Here is a 17,510-nt window from a genome sequence, read left to right on the forward strand (position 1 = left end):
TTTTTAAGAATATAAAAAAAGGTTGTTACAAAGAAGAGGGAGTAAATTTGTTCTCCTTAACCTCTGAAGATAGGACAAGAAGCAATGAGTTTAAATTGCAGCAATGGCGGTTTAGGTTGGACAATAGGAAAAGCTTCCTGACAGGTAGTTAAGCTCTGAAATAAATTGTCTAGGGAGACGGTGGAATCTCCATCACTGGAGATTTTTAAGAGCAAGTTAGACAAACACCTGTCAATGATGGTTTAGATAATGCTTGGTCCTGCCATAAGTGCAGGAGACTCAAATAGATGACCTCATGAGATCCCTTCCAGTCCTATGATTCCATGATTCTATCCTCTATTGCAGAAATTTCTATTTGCATTATCTATATTTTGATCCTAAAATTAAGATGACCGTGTCCCTTTATCTTATCACATTATATATACATTGCTTTCCCCCAATCTCCTCTCCTCCTCCACAGTGCCACATTAATCTCCACAAAATCCAGACAAAAATAAAACTGGTCTTTTAACTGAAGACAAAGGAAACTCTCACACTCCTATAAATAGTTTAAGATTTTAAACTGCATCCTACCACAGGAATTACATGTGTTACTCCATCACCACTGTCAATGACTATTCCTGTTAATGTACGTTCGCCAACCTGCCGTGAAGTCCAAGATGCAGCTAAGGCCAACACTGCCTAGATAAGAAAAAGTCAATATTTAGATATGGATAGAACATGTTAACAGATAATCTTAGAAGATACTGCTTCAAACATTTTAGGAGTATGCTTACAGAAGACCATACATACTCCAGCTATACTGTACTTTAGAAGTATAGATTCACTTTGTTCACCTGAACAGCAATGTAAAGTCCTGGTATGTTAAAAGATTCAAACATGATTTCTGCAAGATACTCTCTGTTTTCTGGAGTGTTCAGTGGAGGTTCTGTCTGTAAGGAAAAGTCACCTTATTAAATCTCTAATGCAGTTCACGCCTTTATCAAACTTGGCTCCTGGTGCAGCAGTAACCCAATTTTTCAATTTTTGAGTGCACTCAAGAGTCTCAAATAAGCCCCAGGTAAACAAATCTGATCCATTTACTCTTTGGCAGGTAGACACATGCCCAACCCTCCACAACATGGTTGTTAATGTTTCTTTGAAAAAGCAATTATTAAAAATTACTGATTAATTAGAAAAATTTGGTTTCAGACATGTGAAGAGAAATTGCATATTGTGGCCATAAGTATTGTGACTTTGACATACAAGTACATGTAAGGGGTACGAGAATGAGGAAACATATCCAGAGTAAGACATTGATCCTGCAAGCATTCACGTAATTGCCTAAGTTTCCTACTGTAAGTGGTCCCGTTGATCTCAACAGGACTACTCACCATAATAAAGTTAAACACAGTGTATGTGTGTTTGCAGGATTGGTGTATAAGGAATAATCTGCATTATGTATAGGGAGCAGACTTAACCTCTAAAGATTCTTCACATCCAGCTTCTAAGTGAAAGGGGATGGACTACCACGGAAAATAGATGAAAGAATCTGCATTAATTTTAAAATAAACTAAAATCAGATTGTTTTGCAGGATTCCATGTAAACAAGGAAATCTGCTTGCATACAACTACTTAGTGTAATAAATTTTCCAAACAATTCATGTAAACAACTTGTTGTTTAGTGGTGAACAAGTTTCAAGGTTGATCTAATTTGAGACCTTAGCTACTTAACAGCAGTCTTATTTTTAATAAATCCAGCTATGAATTATGTATTCTTTATATTTATATCCTCTTATGCAAAACCACTGATTTAAAAAAGCATTTTGCATTAGGTAACTAATTTCTTCTTCAAAAGAAACCTTTCACAGAAGGTAATACATAATTGTGCACATGATTGCTAACATACAGCATATTGCTAAGTGACATTTCCCCCTATTTCACTGTAATGCTTTATTTTGTTGGACTAAAATCAGCCAATTATTTTAAGCAGCATCTGTAATTCAATCAAGCCATCCGAAGCTTAAAGCCAAAAGACAAGAAGCCTGCTTCAGAAGTATACTAAAACCTACTTGTGCTTGGAATGTTATCCAGCACAATTATAGAATCTCCCATTTGTGGAAGCATTTTCTTACGAAGTTCCATTACTAACCATTAAAAAATAATGATCCTCAGGTTCAGCATGTAGATATTTAAAAATGACTTGCTCCATGAATCTCTCCATGAGATCCCAGTCTTCAACAAGACCATGTCGTATAGGCCACTGAAGCAAGAGAACATAGGTATGCCAACATTTTAAATCATGTCAGCATACAAGCCAGCAGGTAACAATACAATGAACATGAGAAGTAAAATCCTAATATCTTCTATAAGAACCATAAACACTAACCTAACCTATGTAAACCTTACTTTATTAATACCTCTCAGAAAAGGGTCCTTTACAGGAAAAAGAAAATCTGACTCACAGAGAAACAGGCTTATAGAATGACCCTGTGCAAAGGGGCCGGGGACATGTTCTGACATTTCTCATAGCAAACTGATCAGCACCAAAATAGTCAGTCATTTTATCATTAATATAGGTCCAACGTAATTTTCAACAAGAGGAAATAAAAAAATTTGGCATCTATGTGTACTTCAGCTACAAGCCCTGGTCCTTAGGGGTAGTGAGTGAGTTTTGTGGGAGTTGTAAGTTTGTTCCTTTTATTGTGGTTGGGTTTTTGTGTTTGGTGGTTCCTCGCCGCCCACCCTTCCCCCCCCCCAGTTTGCAGGGAATGGTACTGGGCGGAACTCAGAGCAGCTGAGCCTGATTGGGGATGGGACTTCCATAATTAGGGGGCCTATAAAGGAAGCCATCCAATCAGGCAGCAACACAGCTGCAGCAGCACAGGAGCCAGCAAACAGAACTATAAACAGGAAAGTTTGGGGAGGGTTCTGGTATTGTGGTGCTCATTGGGGGTTTGTTTTGGTGGGGTGTCTGTCCGTGTTGTTGTCTCTCACTGACAGGTCATAAGTGAGGAAGCTATGCCAGATACAGAGGCAGCAGTGGCAGTGACCCAAGCAGTAGAAGAAACAATGAAGATAACTGGATGTGGGAGCTGCGGGATGTACAGCTGGAGGAGGTCCCAGAAATCAGCTTTGTTTGTATGAAGTGCTGTCTGATAGAGCTGATGGAAGAGAAGAATCTGGACTTGGAGATGCAGGTGGACACTCTGGTTGAGTTTAGAAGAGGATTTGAGCAGATGATGGAGCAAAGGCATGAGGAGGTTGAAGGGAAAAGCCTGCAGATGGTAGCAGGATCAAAGAACTCTGAGGGGAGACTGGTGGGTGAGGAAAGTGGCCAGTGGAAGCACGTGACTATGAGAAGCAGGCAGAGGAAAAGACGGGCTAGTGAAGGAGAAACAGAGTTCAAGAACAGTTTTGCGGAGTTGGAAAATGAAGACGGAGCACAGCAAGTGGTAACAAGGTGGAGAGGGGCAAGGAAGAAGAGAAGAGCAGCTAGTCCTACACAAAGAGTGGATGAACCAATGGAGATACCACCAAAAAAGAGTCCCAGGGGATCCAGGATAGGTTGCAGAAAATTGAAAGGGAGAATAAAATACGAGAGGACTTGCAGCCAGAAAGAACAGAGGAGAGGCCACCGAATCACAACATTGCCAGGAAAAGGCCAGTTTACGTGATTGGGGACTCCCTCCCGAGAAGAACAGACAGGTCTCTAACCAGAGTTGATCCAGAGAACAGAAAGGTGTGCTGTCTGCCCAGTGCTAGGATATGAGATGTGGACCTCAGACTGAAGAGGATCCTAGTGGGAGTGGGAAAGAATCCACTGATTGTCCTTCATGTGGGACCAAATGATACGGCTAGATTCTCACTGGAACAAATCAAGGGAGACTTTGCCAGGCTGGGGAAGACTCTTACGGAAATGGAAGCTCAAGTGATCTTCAGTGGAATTCTGTGTGTCCCTAGGGGAGGACAACAAAGGCATGACAAGATTATGATGATCAACAGATGGTTCAGGCAGTGGTGCTATAAGAAAGACTTTAGGATGTATGGCCACAGGGAGGCATTCATGGGCAGACGACTGTTCTCTTGGGATGGACTTCACCTGAACAGGGAGGGCAATAGACTTCTAGGATGGACATTGGCACAACTGATTAAGAGAGTTTTAAACTAGGAATTTGGGGGAGATGGTTGGGAGATGCCTGGGTGATCTCCACGCCTGATTTTAACATTGAGAAGGAGGAAAATGAAATAGGAAAGGATACAGCAGTGGGTAAGCGAATGCACATGAAGAGGAAGGGTGGTGTAGATACCAGTCTAATATGTGATACTGGCGGTAGAATGACTGTGGCAAATCATGTAAGGAATGTGAGCGAAGCCAAACAGCAAAAATGAAGATGTTCGTACACCAATGCAAGGAGTCTGGGTAACAAAATGGAGGAACTAGAGCTACTGGTAGCGGAAGTGAAACCAGATATTATAGGGATAACAAACATGGTTGAATAGTAGTCATGACTGAATACAGGTATTGATATGTGCTGTTTAGGAAAGACAGAAATAAAGGCAAAGGTGGTGGAGTAGCATTGTATATCAATGATGAAGTAGACTGCACAGAAATTAGAAGTGATGCAATGGATAAGACAGAGTCTGTCTGGGCAAAAATCACATTGGGGAAGAAAGCTACTAGAGCTTCCCCGGGATAGTGCTTGGGGTGTGCTACAGACCACCGGGATCCGATCTGGATATGGAGAGACCTCCTTAATGTTTTTAATTAAGTAAATACTATTATACTGGGAACTGTGTGATTATGGGAGATTTAAATTTCCCAGATATAGTCTGGAAGATTAGTGCTAGTAATAATAATAGAGCCCAGATTTTCCTGGATGTGATAGCTGACAGATTCCTTCATCAAATAGTTTCTGAACCAAGAGGGGATGCCATTTTAGATTTGGTATTGGTGAGTAGTGAGGATCTCGTAGAAGAACTGGTTGTAGGGGACAACCTTGGTTTGAGCAACCATGAGCTAATTTAGTTCAAACTAAATGGAAGGATAAACAAAAATAGATCTGTGATTAGGGTCCTTGATTTCAAAAGGGCTAACTTTAAAAAATTAAGGGAATTAGGTAGGGAAGTGGACTGGGCTGAAGACCTCATGGATCTAAAGGTGGAAGAGGCTTGGAATTACTTCAAGTCAAAGTTGCAGGAACTATCTGAAGCCTGCATCCCAAGGAAGGGAAAAAATTCATGGGCAAGGATGTAGACCAAGCTGGATGAGCAAGCATCTCAGATAGGTGATTAAGAGAAAGCAGAAAGCCTACACGGAGTGAAAGATGGGAGGGTTCAGCAGGGAAAGCCACCTTTTAGAAGTCAGAACATGTAGAGAAAAAGTGAGAAGTGCCAAAAAGCCAGGTAGAGGTGGACCTTGCAAAGGGAATTAAAATCAATAGTAAAAGGTTCTGTAGCCATATAAACAGGAAGAAAACAAAAAAAGAAGTGGGACCACTAAGCACTGAGGAGGGGTGGAGGTTAAGGATAATCTAAGCATGGCCCAATATCTAAACAAATACTTTGCCTCAGTTTTTAATGAGGCTAATGAAGAGCTTAGGGATAGTGGGAGGAGGGGCTAATGGGTTTGAGGATATGGAGGTAGAAATTACCATATCCAAGGTAGAAGCCAAACTTGAACCATTTAATGGGACTAAATTGGAGGGCCCGGATAATCTCCATCCAAGGATATTAAAGAAACTGTCATGTGAAATTGCAAGCCCATTAGCAAGGATTTTTAATGAATCTGTAAACTCATGGGTTGTACCGTATGACTGGAGAATTGCTAACATAATTTTTTTCCCTTTCTTAAAAATAGGAACTATCTGGGGATAATTACAGGCCTGTTAGTTTGATCTTAGTAGTATGCAAGGTCTTGGAAACAATTCTGAAAGAGAAAATAGTTAAGGACATCGAGGTTAACAGTAATTGGGATAAAATACAACATGGCTTTACAAAAGGTAGATCATGCCAGACCAACCTGATCTCCTTTTTTGAGAAGATAACAGATTTTTTAGACAAAGGGAATGCAATGGATCTAATTTACCTAGATTTCAGTAAGGCATTTGATACAGTTCCATATGGGGAATTATTAGTTAAATTGGAAAAGATGGGGATTAATATGAAAATTGGAAGGATAAGGAACTGGTTAAAGGGGAGACTACACCAAGTCATACTGAAAGGTGAACTGTCAGGCTGGAGGGAGGTTACTAGAGTGGAGTTCCTCAGGGATCGGTCTGGGGACCAATCTTATTTAAACTTTTTATTACTGATCTTGGCACAAAAAGTAGGAGTGTGCTAATAAAGTTTGCAGATGATACAAAGTTGGGAGGTATTGCTAATACAGAGAAAGACCAGGATATCATACAAGATCTGGTTGACCCTGTATACTGGAGTAATAGAAATAGGATGAAATTTAATAGTGGAAAGTGCAAGGTCATGCACTTAGGGACTAATAAGAACTTTTGCTATAAACTAGTTGGAAGTGACAGAGGAAGAGAAGGACCTCGGCGTATTGGTTGATCACAGGATGACTATGAACCACCAATGTGATGGGTCTGTGAAAAAAGCTAATGCGGTCTTAGGATGCATCAGGCGAGGTATTTCCAGTAGAGATAGGGAGGTGTTAGTTCCATTATACAAGGCATTGGCCAGACCTCATCTGGAATACTGTGTGCAGTTCTGGTCTCCATGTTTAAGAAAGATGAATTCAAACTGGAACAGGTGCAGAGAAGGACTACTAGGATGATCCAAGGAATGGAAAACCTGCCTTTCGAGAAGAACTCAAAGAGCTTGGCTTGTTTAGCCTAATCAAAAGAAGGCTAAGGGGAGATATAATTGCTCTCTATAAATACATCAGATGGATAAATACTAGGAAGGGAGAGGAGCTATTTTAGTTCAGCACCAATGTGGACACAAGAACAAATGGATATAAACTGGCCATCAGGAAGTTCAGACTTGAAATTAGATGAAGGTTTCAAACCATCAGGGGAGTGAAGTTCTGGAACAGCTTCCAAGGGGAGCAGTGGAGGGCAAGAAACCTAGCTGACTTCAAGACTGAGCTTGATAAATTTATGGAAGGAATGGTGTAATGGGACAGGCTAATTTGGCAATTGACTGATCTTAGATTATTAGCGGTAAATATGCCCAATGGCATGTGAAGGGATGTTAAATGGGGTGGGTTCTGAGTTATTACAGAAAATTCTTTCTTGGGGTCTGGCTGGTGAGTCTTGGCCACCTGCTCAGAGTTTAACTGATCATCATATTTGTGGTTGGGAAGGAATTTTCCCCCAGGGCAGATTGACATAAGCCTTGGGGGGAGGGAGTTGCCTTCCTCTGCAGCATGGAGCACAGGCCACTTACTGGTGGAGTCTCTGTACCTTGAAGTCTTTAAATCATTATTTGAGGACTTCAATAACTCAGTCTTAGGTTAGGGGTCTATTACAGGAATGGGTGTGTGAAGTTCTGTAGCCTGCATTGTGAAGGAGGTCAGACTAGATGATCATAATGGTCCCTTCTGACCTTATAGTCTGAGACTATAAGCTACTGACATTACTGGGGAAAATAAACTGCATTATATTACTGGACCCTCACAAGATGGATCAGTCATTGACTGTAAAGTATTGGTAGAACAACTATTTTAAAAAAGACTAACCAACCAAAATTTGCACTTGCTAAATTGAAGCCAACTAAATTCAATCATTTCATTCTGCAACTGCAATTACTAGTATACTTAATGATAACAAATTTCAGATAACTATAAGTGGTTATTTAAATGGCTGTCAAGAAGTTTTGAAATAATCTACAATAATGAAAAAAATAAAGAGTCATTTCAAAAAATTTCTGAAGGATGCTTAAAGCTTTGTTATATATTCTTACCTTTGTAGCATAGGTAGGTTTATCTATGGCTTCATCTCCTATGAAAAAGTCTAAATCATCAACTCCCTTCATTACTCTCCTCTGGGCTTGGTCGCCTACTTTTGCTGACTCTCTGATTGCAATACCTAAATAAATAAATAAAAATCCATCACAAAAGAATATTAAAAATGAAACTCTTTATCTGAACATAGAACAATGTGAGGTGTTACGTGTTTCCCTTTCCTGCTTTAAATAAAGCACTGAAAGCTTCTTTTCTCAAAAATAAAGATCGGAATGTAGGAAGTGATAAGATGACACACCAACATGTTAAGGGTACATTTTCAGTGCAGTGCAGGGAATTTGGTCACTCATCTCCAATTAACATCAGTGAGAGTTGTGACCAAATCCCCCACCCCACTTTAAAAATTTACCCTATTATAAATTACAGCGCTCAATAGAGCTGTATATTTTTGGATTTCCAATCCAGTAGGCACTCTTGAAGTGAGGAAATAACAGGTTTTTCTGGGTCTCAGTATATCAGGCAAGTTGGAGACTTAAGAAAAAAGGATAAGAGGGAGGCAGTGGGAGAATGAAGAAAATATTCTGAAACATTAAATTACTGAGCCATTATTCTGGCTGGTAGAAAAAAAATCAATTTGCAGCCCTATGGGGAAGCCTATTGAGACATTTATGCTTGCTATTAGCAGGAGGCAACTATCACTAAAATCACTAGCAGAAGGTTGGTGTGGGCAGAAAGATTAAGCAGCAAGAAATCTAGGGCAAACTACAAATAAAAACAGAATAAACTACTGTAAAATTGTAGCCTGTTTATTTACAATCTTGTTTCAGTGAGCCAGAATCACACACTCAACCACTTATAGTGGAGAACAGGCAGTACTGTATATAGAACAATCACTTAAGAGTGCTTCTAACTGTATTAGGATGAAGAGCTTCTTGAGAGTTTGAAAACTTCTTTCAGAAACACACTCAAAACCCCACAAAACATCTGGTAGAGTGAGCTTCCCCAGTTACTTCCTTGGAGCTCTGGGTTTATATGATATTTCCTTATCTTATAGCATCTATCCAAAAAAGTCAGCATTCAAGACAGGCAAAAAAAAAATACTGTGGACATTAGAAAACTAGATGTTGTTAACCAAACAAAGTTCTATAAACCTTTTCAAAAACAGCAGAAGCACAATTATCACCTGAAATTTAAAGTAGTATGTAGTCCATACTAAAGTTTTTAAGTATAATATACAAGTCTACTAGACCTTACTGAAATAAAGAACTACTAAAATCAATGGAGTTTAGAAAGGTATTAAATTTAGACGAATATTTTTGGTGTGAATATCGGTCAATAAAAAAATAGGTAACAGATCCAAATAATGAGACCATTTAATAACACGCTAAGAGACGATGCATCACAAAAAGTGAATACAGTATACACCTGATTATCTGAATAGCATGGGGGATATGGATTTTACTCAGATAACTGAGAGGGCAGAAGCCACTCAGCTACAGGGTGGCCTGCCCTGCAACCAGGAGCTCTTAGTCCTCCTCACAGTACTGACCGGGGTCTCGGCTCTGCACCGCCAGGACTGCAGCCTCTCCCCACACCTTGCACTTGCAGGGATCAGATATCATCAGCCCTGCAGCAGCGCAGTCAGCCCTCTGCAGCTCCACTGTCATGACCCGGCTCACTGACTCCCATGACAATGAGGCTGCAGTAGGCTCCCTTTGCTGCTGCAGGAGCCATTCAGCAGCTGGGTGCCACCCCTCGCCCCACCCCTGCAGCCAGGAGTTTGTCCTCCTCTCTCTCCTCACAGTACCGGCAGGGAGTCTCTGCTCTATTATTCAAACCTCCACATTGTCTGAATCCCTTCCTTGTCCCCCAGCATGAGATGCTGCAGAGGGCATATATCTCCTGTATCTCATGCTGTGGGACAAGGAAATGGTTCGTATAAAGCGGAAGTTCAGATAAACAGGCGTATACTGTATAGGGTTTCCAGCCATGGACAATGTTACTTAATATTTGTTTTTTACTCTGTCTAGAGTTCCAGGCAGCATAAAGATGGATACACACTGCTGCCAGGTAGTACCTGCATTTCAGTACCTCAGGATGCCTCCTACATATTACCCAAGTTGTAATCACGCTGTCAGGTAGAGAGGAAAGAGCTTGTGTTCTGTCTAAGTCAGAGTCCTGGCAGAAAAACAAATGGAGATAGAAAGGAAATGGGACTAGAGATATCTTCATTTTAGTCATAGCAACCAGAAGCTGATTTAATGAGGAACAATCCTAGCCAATTGCAGAAAGGCTGCAATTCCCGTTAGCTATGCCTTAGCCAAAGATGCAGATATAGTGAATATTCCTTCCCATATGGATAAGAGACCTGGGAAGGTGAGTTAAGAACTGGAAAGCAAAATTATTTATTAGTCATCACTTTCATGAATAACTTTATACATCAGAAGCTGGGGCAAAAGTTACTTACATGACGGAATAATGAACTGTGGTTCTGTATTTCCTGCATAGCCAAGTTTTGTGTACCTAAAAGAGTGTTGAATAGGTCTTTAGATGCATCAATAAAAAAATCAGTTCATTTTCAAGATCAAAATTGACTAATACAAAGTAAAGACAACAATCACACTTCTTGCAGTGTAAAAGCAACCAAGTGTACAGATCATCTACATGGTAAAGGCCAGTTTTGCTCTGAAAAATGACTAAATGTCAAATAGTGAGGTTCCATATTTACATCCAATAATTGAAGTATCAAACATTCTCAGTTTACAAGTGAAAAGGTGTTCTCTCCTTCCCCAACCAAACTTGGGTTTTCTCCATCTCACTCATCACCGGTAAAAAAGATTCTGCAGGACATATTCTGTTCTCTAACATCTGTGCAACCCTACTGTCATTGACAACGTTAATAGTATGACTCTCTAAACTCTTTGTGTGTTAAATTTATATCGTCTGATGGAGGCAGATGAGAATAAGAGGTGTGTTCGAACATAAGCCTGAGAGCCAGGAATTAGAGTTTAATCCTGGTTCCGATACAGATTTCCTCTGTGGCCTTGAGCAAGTTACTAAACTTCATTATAGGGTGGATAAAAATCAATTAAAAAATAAAGAGGTGTTTTGTTTTGTTTTTATTTAAACTGAATTTTTATTTCAATTAAATCATTTTCAGTTTTAAAAATCAACCTATTTGAAATTATGATAACCTATATTAAGGCATAAGATTACTGTAATCTGTTAAATCATTTAAATTAAAACAAAAAAATAATATTAAGTAGTACATGTTTGCTACTGAAGTTTTTAAAAGAAAATCAAACCACTACACTGGTAAAAAATCATTGGCTAACCACCTGGAACCAGAGTGTGTTTAGCCTCTTCTGCAGGTGCAGAGAGAATATTTTCTTCACTTCAATGTATTCAACTAGTTCAGTTCAATAACTAGTTCATTCAAAGTTAAGATACCAAAGAAGAGTTGAAGCAGCAGGGAAGTTTGTTTATCTCTTCCCATCTATGAATAAAAAACAAAATGTGAGAGGATATCTACTAGTTCTAAAATCATGGAGGACATGGTGACCAGAAAAAAATCAGTTAAATTCACTAACTATAGATAGTTCTTCCTTATCTTAATAAATCAGTTATCTTTAACTGCAAAACATGTTTGCATAAACTTTTCTTGTCTATCCAGCACACTTAAGATAGTTTTAATTAACTAATAAAAAATTAAAATGTTGTTTTTGTGCATCTTAATTTAATTCCAATTTTCACCCAAATAGAGCTTAACACATATCACAAGTAGAAAATTAGTGTAATAAACGCAACATTCATCATTTTCTTATATAGTAACAAAATAAAAATTATTAATCTGAATAAGTTATATATGCAATTACATATCTTAACATACAATGTATACACATATAGCGTATCCTCCTAGGTAAAAAAAGTAGCACCAAATTTTGTGTAAAGGCTTTATTTACTTGCAAATCACATTTTAATGGTGGCCAACCAATGAAAATCCATTTGAATTATTTTTTAAAGAAAAATACAAATGTAAAACAAAATTAAAATAGATTGTTTAAATCAAGGTAAATCAAGGATAAAAATTGATGACTTTAAAATTTAAATCAGTTTTTTTATATAATTACAATTAGTTTTTTCTTTTTTTAAAATAAACCTGTTTAAAATGAAATCTGAATGTAATACAAAATATGTTAAGGCCTAAACTTATTATAATAGCCTAAAACGTTTAAATAAAAAATAAATATGCTGACTCCATGAGCCTCTATCACAAACTTTGAGTTACAGGCTAATTTTCTATACAAAGAAACCAACAGGGGAAAAACATCTAGGTCAAGCTTTATAAATGTCACAAAAGGTCATAGACTGTATTAAGGGCTTGTTTCTGTGGGAGACTCGGACTGTACTACCAGGCAAGAGATTGGTAAAGTCATCACAAGTGTTGGGACCCAGTAATCACCATCACATGTCCCATCAGGATCATCCACTAACCTGAGCAGTTGCATGCTCCTATTTTATAGTTTCTCCCTTGCTGAGCTCTGACTGGCTCAGTTTTCAAAATTATGAATATTTATGACTCCACCCACCATGGAAACTTACTCTCCAGCTCATGGGAAAAACAGCTGCCCAGTAACTACCAGCCCTTGCTTCTGAAGGATTCTGGGCACTTCAAGTAAATGGCCTTGCTCTGCCTCCTTGCATGTGTATACAGACAGACACACACACAAACAAACAGAAATCCATTAATTTCTCAACTGCCTCCTCTCTGTCTCTAAGCAAATAAAACACTGCAGTAGAAAAGGCATGGGGGTACACTAGCAAAGCCTTGGATAGCTAGTTCTTTTGTTTTTCTAGGGGTAGAGGTGAGGGAGTTATGTAGCAAGGGAGAAGGAGCAGAGTGAGCAGCTAGAAAGGAACAACAACACCGGTGTTAAAGCAGGACATTGTGAGAAGGGACAACATTCTTTAGAATGCAGCCTCCAGTTCAACATGGGAATTGGAAGAAAAAGCCAGGGCCGCAGTTTGTAAAAAAGACTATATTTGGAAATATTTTCAAGAAATTCCTGTAGCCCTGGGTAAAAAAAGGAACATGCACCAAAGGTAAAGAGTGCAACGAAGAGCTGGTTGTCAGAATTAAACAACATTATGAATAATGCTCCTCAGAAGGCAATGACTTTGATGATGATGATGTGGACAAGTCTGAACAATCTGGAGCAACTGGTTAGTAAAACTTATTTTCGTACCATTCTTATGAACTGCCTGCCATGTCTTACCATGCTAGTAAATGATAATAATCTAAGTTGTCATAAATTTGTGTTTTGGTGTGGATTACTTCTACACTTATCTGGAAATTCGGCGGTAGTCGATGGGAGTTACACAAGCTACGCAGAGTAGCTTGCATAACTCCCGTTGACTGTTGCGCTTCCCTTCTGCACACCGTTTTCACTAGACTGCACCGACGGGAACTGTGTTCCTGTCGACATAGTGCTATGCCACTTGAGGAGGTGGATCTACTGTGTTGACTTCCTGATCAATTGAGTGGGTTTACACTGACCGCTCAATCAATCCAGAAAGATCAATCTGATGGCGGCAACTTTGCCGCCATCAGTATAGACATACCCTTAGTAATTTCAAAATGTTTATGTTCAAAATATAATTGCCACGTTAGACTGATGTGGGAGTAGTTATCAATTACATTTTAACCATTACTGCTGAACTTTTGAAATTATTTTTTATTGCTCAGTTTAATCAAGAATCATAGGTGAAGATTTCCTGTTTAAAAGTAATGTTTTATTAGGCATTTGTGTATTTTAATGTTAAAAAGTGGGGGTTTTCCAAGCTGTTTGATATGTTGCTAGAAATAAAGGTTTTAGTAGATTTAGAAAATCCTTCTGATTTAATTATTATTTTCCCTAAAAAATGAAATTAAAATAAATTATATCATTTAAAGAGAAGTATAAACAGGAAGAATCTTATTTACAATCTCATTTTTTTTAAAGCAGTGCACGACATAATACTCAATGAGTAAGAGTGATTTTTGTTACCATTTTGTTTCAGGATCCAGCTTAGGCCATGTCTACCCTACAAATGTATGTCAATGCATGTTACATTGGCATAAAGCTGCCACAGTTAGTACAACATTTGTGTAGGTGCAGACCTGACCCCTTGTGTCAGCTGTGTGTATACTCACCAGGACTGAATGTATTGATGCATGGTTAGGTGCACTACAGGTAAGTATCCCAGTGTGTAATCTGCCATCATCAAGGGCACTGTCTTTGGGAAGTTTTGGAAATGCATGATGGGGCTGTGACCCGTCCGTGCCTAGGGTAGCCACCTGAAAATGCCAAGGTCAGGGCAGGCTGTAAAAGGAGAGCAGATTCTCCCAGCACGAGTGGGTGACACTGAAGTCAGACTTCCCAATCAGCCACAAACAGTGCTTCTGATTCCCCACACTGGTTATCAAGAAGCCAAAATAAAAATATACACAGCCCCCTTTACTGCATTTCTGTCTCTGGCTCCCAATCAGCCACTAGATCCAGTAAAAAGATCAGTTATTTAAACTCTATGCTCTTTACCAAAAAGGTTTCTCCTGACCCAAAAGGGTCATCCACAGTACCAGATCAATATAAGTTTAGATCTTACCCAAAATACCATGCTGCCAGCCAATCCTTTAGAAACTAAAGGTTTATTATAAAAAGAAAGAAACAAACTATAAGAGAAATGTTAAAGGATTAAAGCAATCAGATACATACAAATGATTTGAAAGTCCATATATATCAGGTTTCTAGAAGAATTGTGGAGTTTGCAAGCTTGTATAGTCCCTCTGGTGTACATCCAGTACCTGGATAGGTCTCAGTCCTTTGTTTCACAGCTTCAGTTCAGTTCAGTTGTAGATAAATTGATCCAGAGGTAGGCTGGAGACTAAAGACAGACTAAAGACAAAATGGATCTCGGGCAGCTGCCTTTTATATCCTTTGGTCTTTGCCATGCTGCTTGTGGAATTTTACAGGAACAAGATGGAGTCCAGAATCACATAAGTAAGTCTTGGTGACTTATCAGGTATATCCCTGGCTTCTCCCCCTGGGCCCATTGTACCTGTGAGTTTCCTTAATGGGCCATTAGGCAGGCTAGTGCTGCAGCCATCCTGTCTGGGGTGTTGCCCAGACACAGCACAATTTGAAATACAGATATATCAAACATATCCATAACTCCCATTACACATATAACACATGAACATAAACATTATCATCTTACTTAGCACATTATAGCCTTTCTAACAGTACCTGACATGGCATATCTCACATGAATTATTATGATTTTGACATATTGATGTTAACAATGAATGCCTCCCCCTTCCAATCTAGCCACGTGACACCCCCAACACAAGATTGGTGTAGAAGGGAGTAATCAGAGCTCCTGAATACACCTCAAGGGCCCCCCTAATCCACCCAGCGTCACAGGGCCAAAACAAGTTGCGAAGGGGTGACTGGGAGCATGGGGTCAACTTCCCAGTGTGCGATGGTCTCCATCCCATAATGTCATCTGTATCCTGTAATTTTTGTGCCTTTTTTCAAAATCCCACAAACCTCACAGCTCTCCTTGTTGTCTACTATCTCTGACAGAAGCCTGGAGTCTGCACATATCTGCACTATTGTCATGAGCATTGCAAGCAGAGAGTGCATAATAGTGTAAGAAAAACCATGATGGGGAACATGATGATTTCTTGGAGGAGAGGTTTCTGTGGGACATATTGAGACCCAATTCAAGGTTGTTGGTGGCATTCACAGAGCAGCTGCAGATGGTGGAGTGCCACTTCTGGGCCCAAGAAAGGAGCACAGATTGATGGGATCACATTGTAAGGCAGGCTTGGGATGACAAGTAGCTGCTGCAGAACTTTCGGATGTGCAAGGCAAACATTCCTGGATCTGTGTGCTGAGCTCACCCCGGACCTCCAGCATGGTGACACCAAAATGAGAGCTGCACTGACAGTGGAGAAGCAAGTGGTAATCGCACTGCAGAAACTTGCAACACCAGATTGCTACAGGTCAGTCAGAAATCAATTTAGAGTCAGGAGTCCACCATGGGGGCCACTGTCATACCAGTGTGCAAAACCACTAAATCCAACATAGCAGGAGGCGATATGATTCTTGGCAATGTGCAGGACATAGTGAATGGATCTGCAAAAAACTGGGGTTCCTGAACTGTGCTGGAGCAATAGATGGCACACATATCCCTACTTTGACACTAGACTACATTGCCACAGAGTGTATCAAGAGAAAGGGCTACTTTTCTATGGTTATGCAAGCATTGGAGGATCACCAGGGGCTTTTCACTGATATCAGTGTGGGCTGATCAGGAAAGGTTCATGATACCCGCATCTTTAAGAACACTTGACTTTTCAAAAAGCTGCAAACAGGCACGCTCTTTCCTGACTGGCAGATTATCACTGGGAATGTTGAAATTGCCAATAGTGATCTTGAGCAACCCAGCCTACCCGTTGCTCCCCTGATTTATGAAGCTGTGCACCGGTCATCTCAACAGCACAAAGGAATGATTCAACTATAGGCTCAGCAGGTGCAGAACGACAGCTGAATGTGCTTTTGGTTGATTGAAGAGATGCTGGCATTCACAAGATTTGACCTCAGTGAGAAAAATATCCTAAAGGTTATAGCTGTATTCTGTGTCTGGCATAGTATCTGTGAAGCAAAGGGGCAAAAGTTGAAGTGGTGGAGTGGTTGTCTGCTGAGTTTGAACAGGCAGACACAAGGGCTATTAGAAGAGCTCAATGCGGAGCTATACAGCTCAGGAAGGCTTTGAAAGACAATTTAAACAGTGAGCCATAGTGTGGTGACTGCTGTACATGTAGCAATATAACACTGTCAATACATCTATTAATTGTGTTTGTGGCTTATCCTATGAGTTGTGTCACACTGCCAGTAACAAGTAATTGGCTGCTTTCAGACCTGCTAAGCACTTGGTAGCAGATGTTGCAAACTAATAAAGATAAGTTATGTTTTAAGTAATAGATATTTATTTTGTAACAATTCAGTGGAAAAAAACCCATGACATTTTAAAACAAATATATTTTAAAATCTTACTAAAACTTAATAAATTAATGGAACAGAACTTCTGAAGGGGAAAGAACATTCATGTCCATTTCAGCTACACCAACACCAACTATGGCTTTCACAAGTCAGTGTATGTGAAACCGTGATTGTCTTTAATGTCCCCAGGAGTGCAGTGGTATGGGTTGTGCAGCAGCCCCTGATGCCATATGAAACGTCGAGGGTAGGTATACAGAGGTCCCAATATTGAGTTCTCAATGGCTGCAGAGGGAGACAAGCCAAGAGTCTTGTCCAAGGTCCACCAGAGTCTGCAGCATCTTTGTTTGCTGCCTGAGAAGCCGCATTACATGCTGGTGCATCTCCCTCTCCTTTTCCTGTGCCTTTTTTCTCTCCTCTCTTTCCTTCTCCAGGTTGTCCCCAATATTCATTCTCCAGGCCCTATGCTCATATCCAATGCAGCACTACTGAAGTTATTGCTGACTGGCATGGGCAAGTGTCCTACCGCGGAGGAAGAAATAAGGTTTCCATCCCTAGAAATCGTC

At 39.9% G+C, this 17,510-nt stretch overlaps 1 protein-coding gene across 6 annotated transcripts in view; it reads right to left on the reverse strand.

Moving 5' to 3' along the window:
* Positions 1-17,510, reverse strand: part of ACTR3B (actin related protein 3B) — a 50,740-nt gene that overhangs the window by 24,699 nt on the left and 8,531 nt on the right. For 3 of the 6 annotated variants that reach the window (XM_067542728.1, XM_067542729.1, XM_067542733.1), the window contains exons 2-6: positions 10,368-10,423; positions 7,900-8,024; positions 2,132-2,242; positions 837-932; positions 574-681 (exon numbers count right to left, since the gene is read on the reverse strand). In XM_067542728.1, the coding sequence (XP_067398829.1) occupies positions 574-681; positions 837-932; positions 2,132-2,242; positions 7,900-8,024; positions 10,368-10,423 (496 nt within the window). Of the gene's footprint in view, positions 1-573; positions 682-836; positions 933-2,131; positions 2,243-7,899; positions 8,025-9,977; positions 10,079-10,367; positions 10,424-11,238; positions 11,299-17,510 lie in introns of those variants that run through there. The other 3 variants (XM_067542730.1, XM_067542731.1, XM_067542732.1) reach the window with 3 other exon arrangements.

The sequence above is a fragment of the Emydura macquarii genome, unplaced genomic scaffold, assembly GCF_026122565.2.
Source record: "Emydura macquarii macquarii isolate MOO-44397 ecotype Brisbane River unplaced genomic scaffold, CSIRO-AGI_Emac_v2 contig_719, whole genome shotgun sequence".
NCBI classification, from domain to species: Eukaryota; Metazoa; Chordata; order Testudines; family Chelidae; genus Emydura; species Emydura macquarii.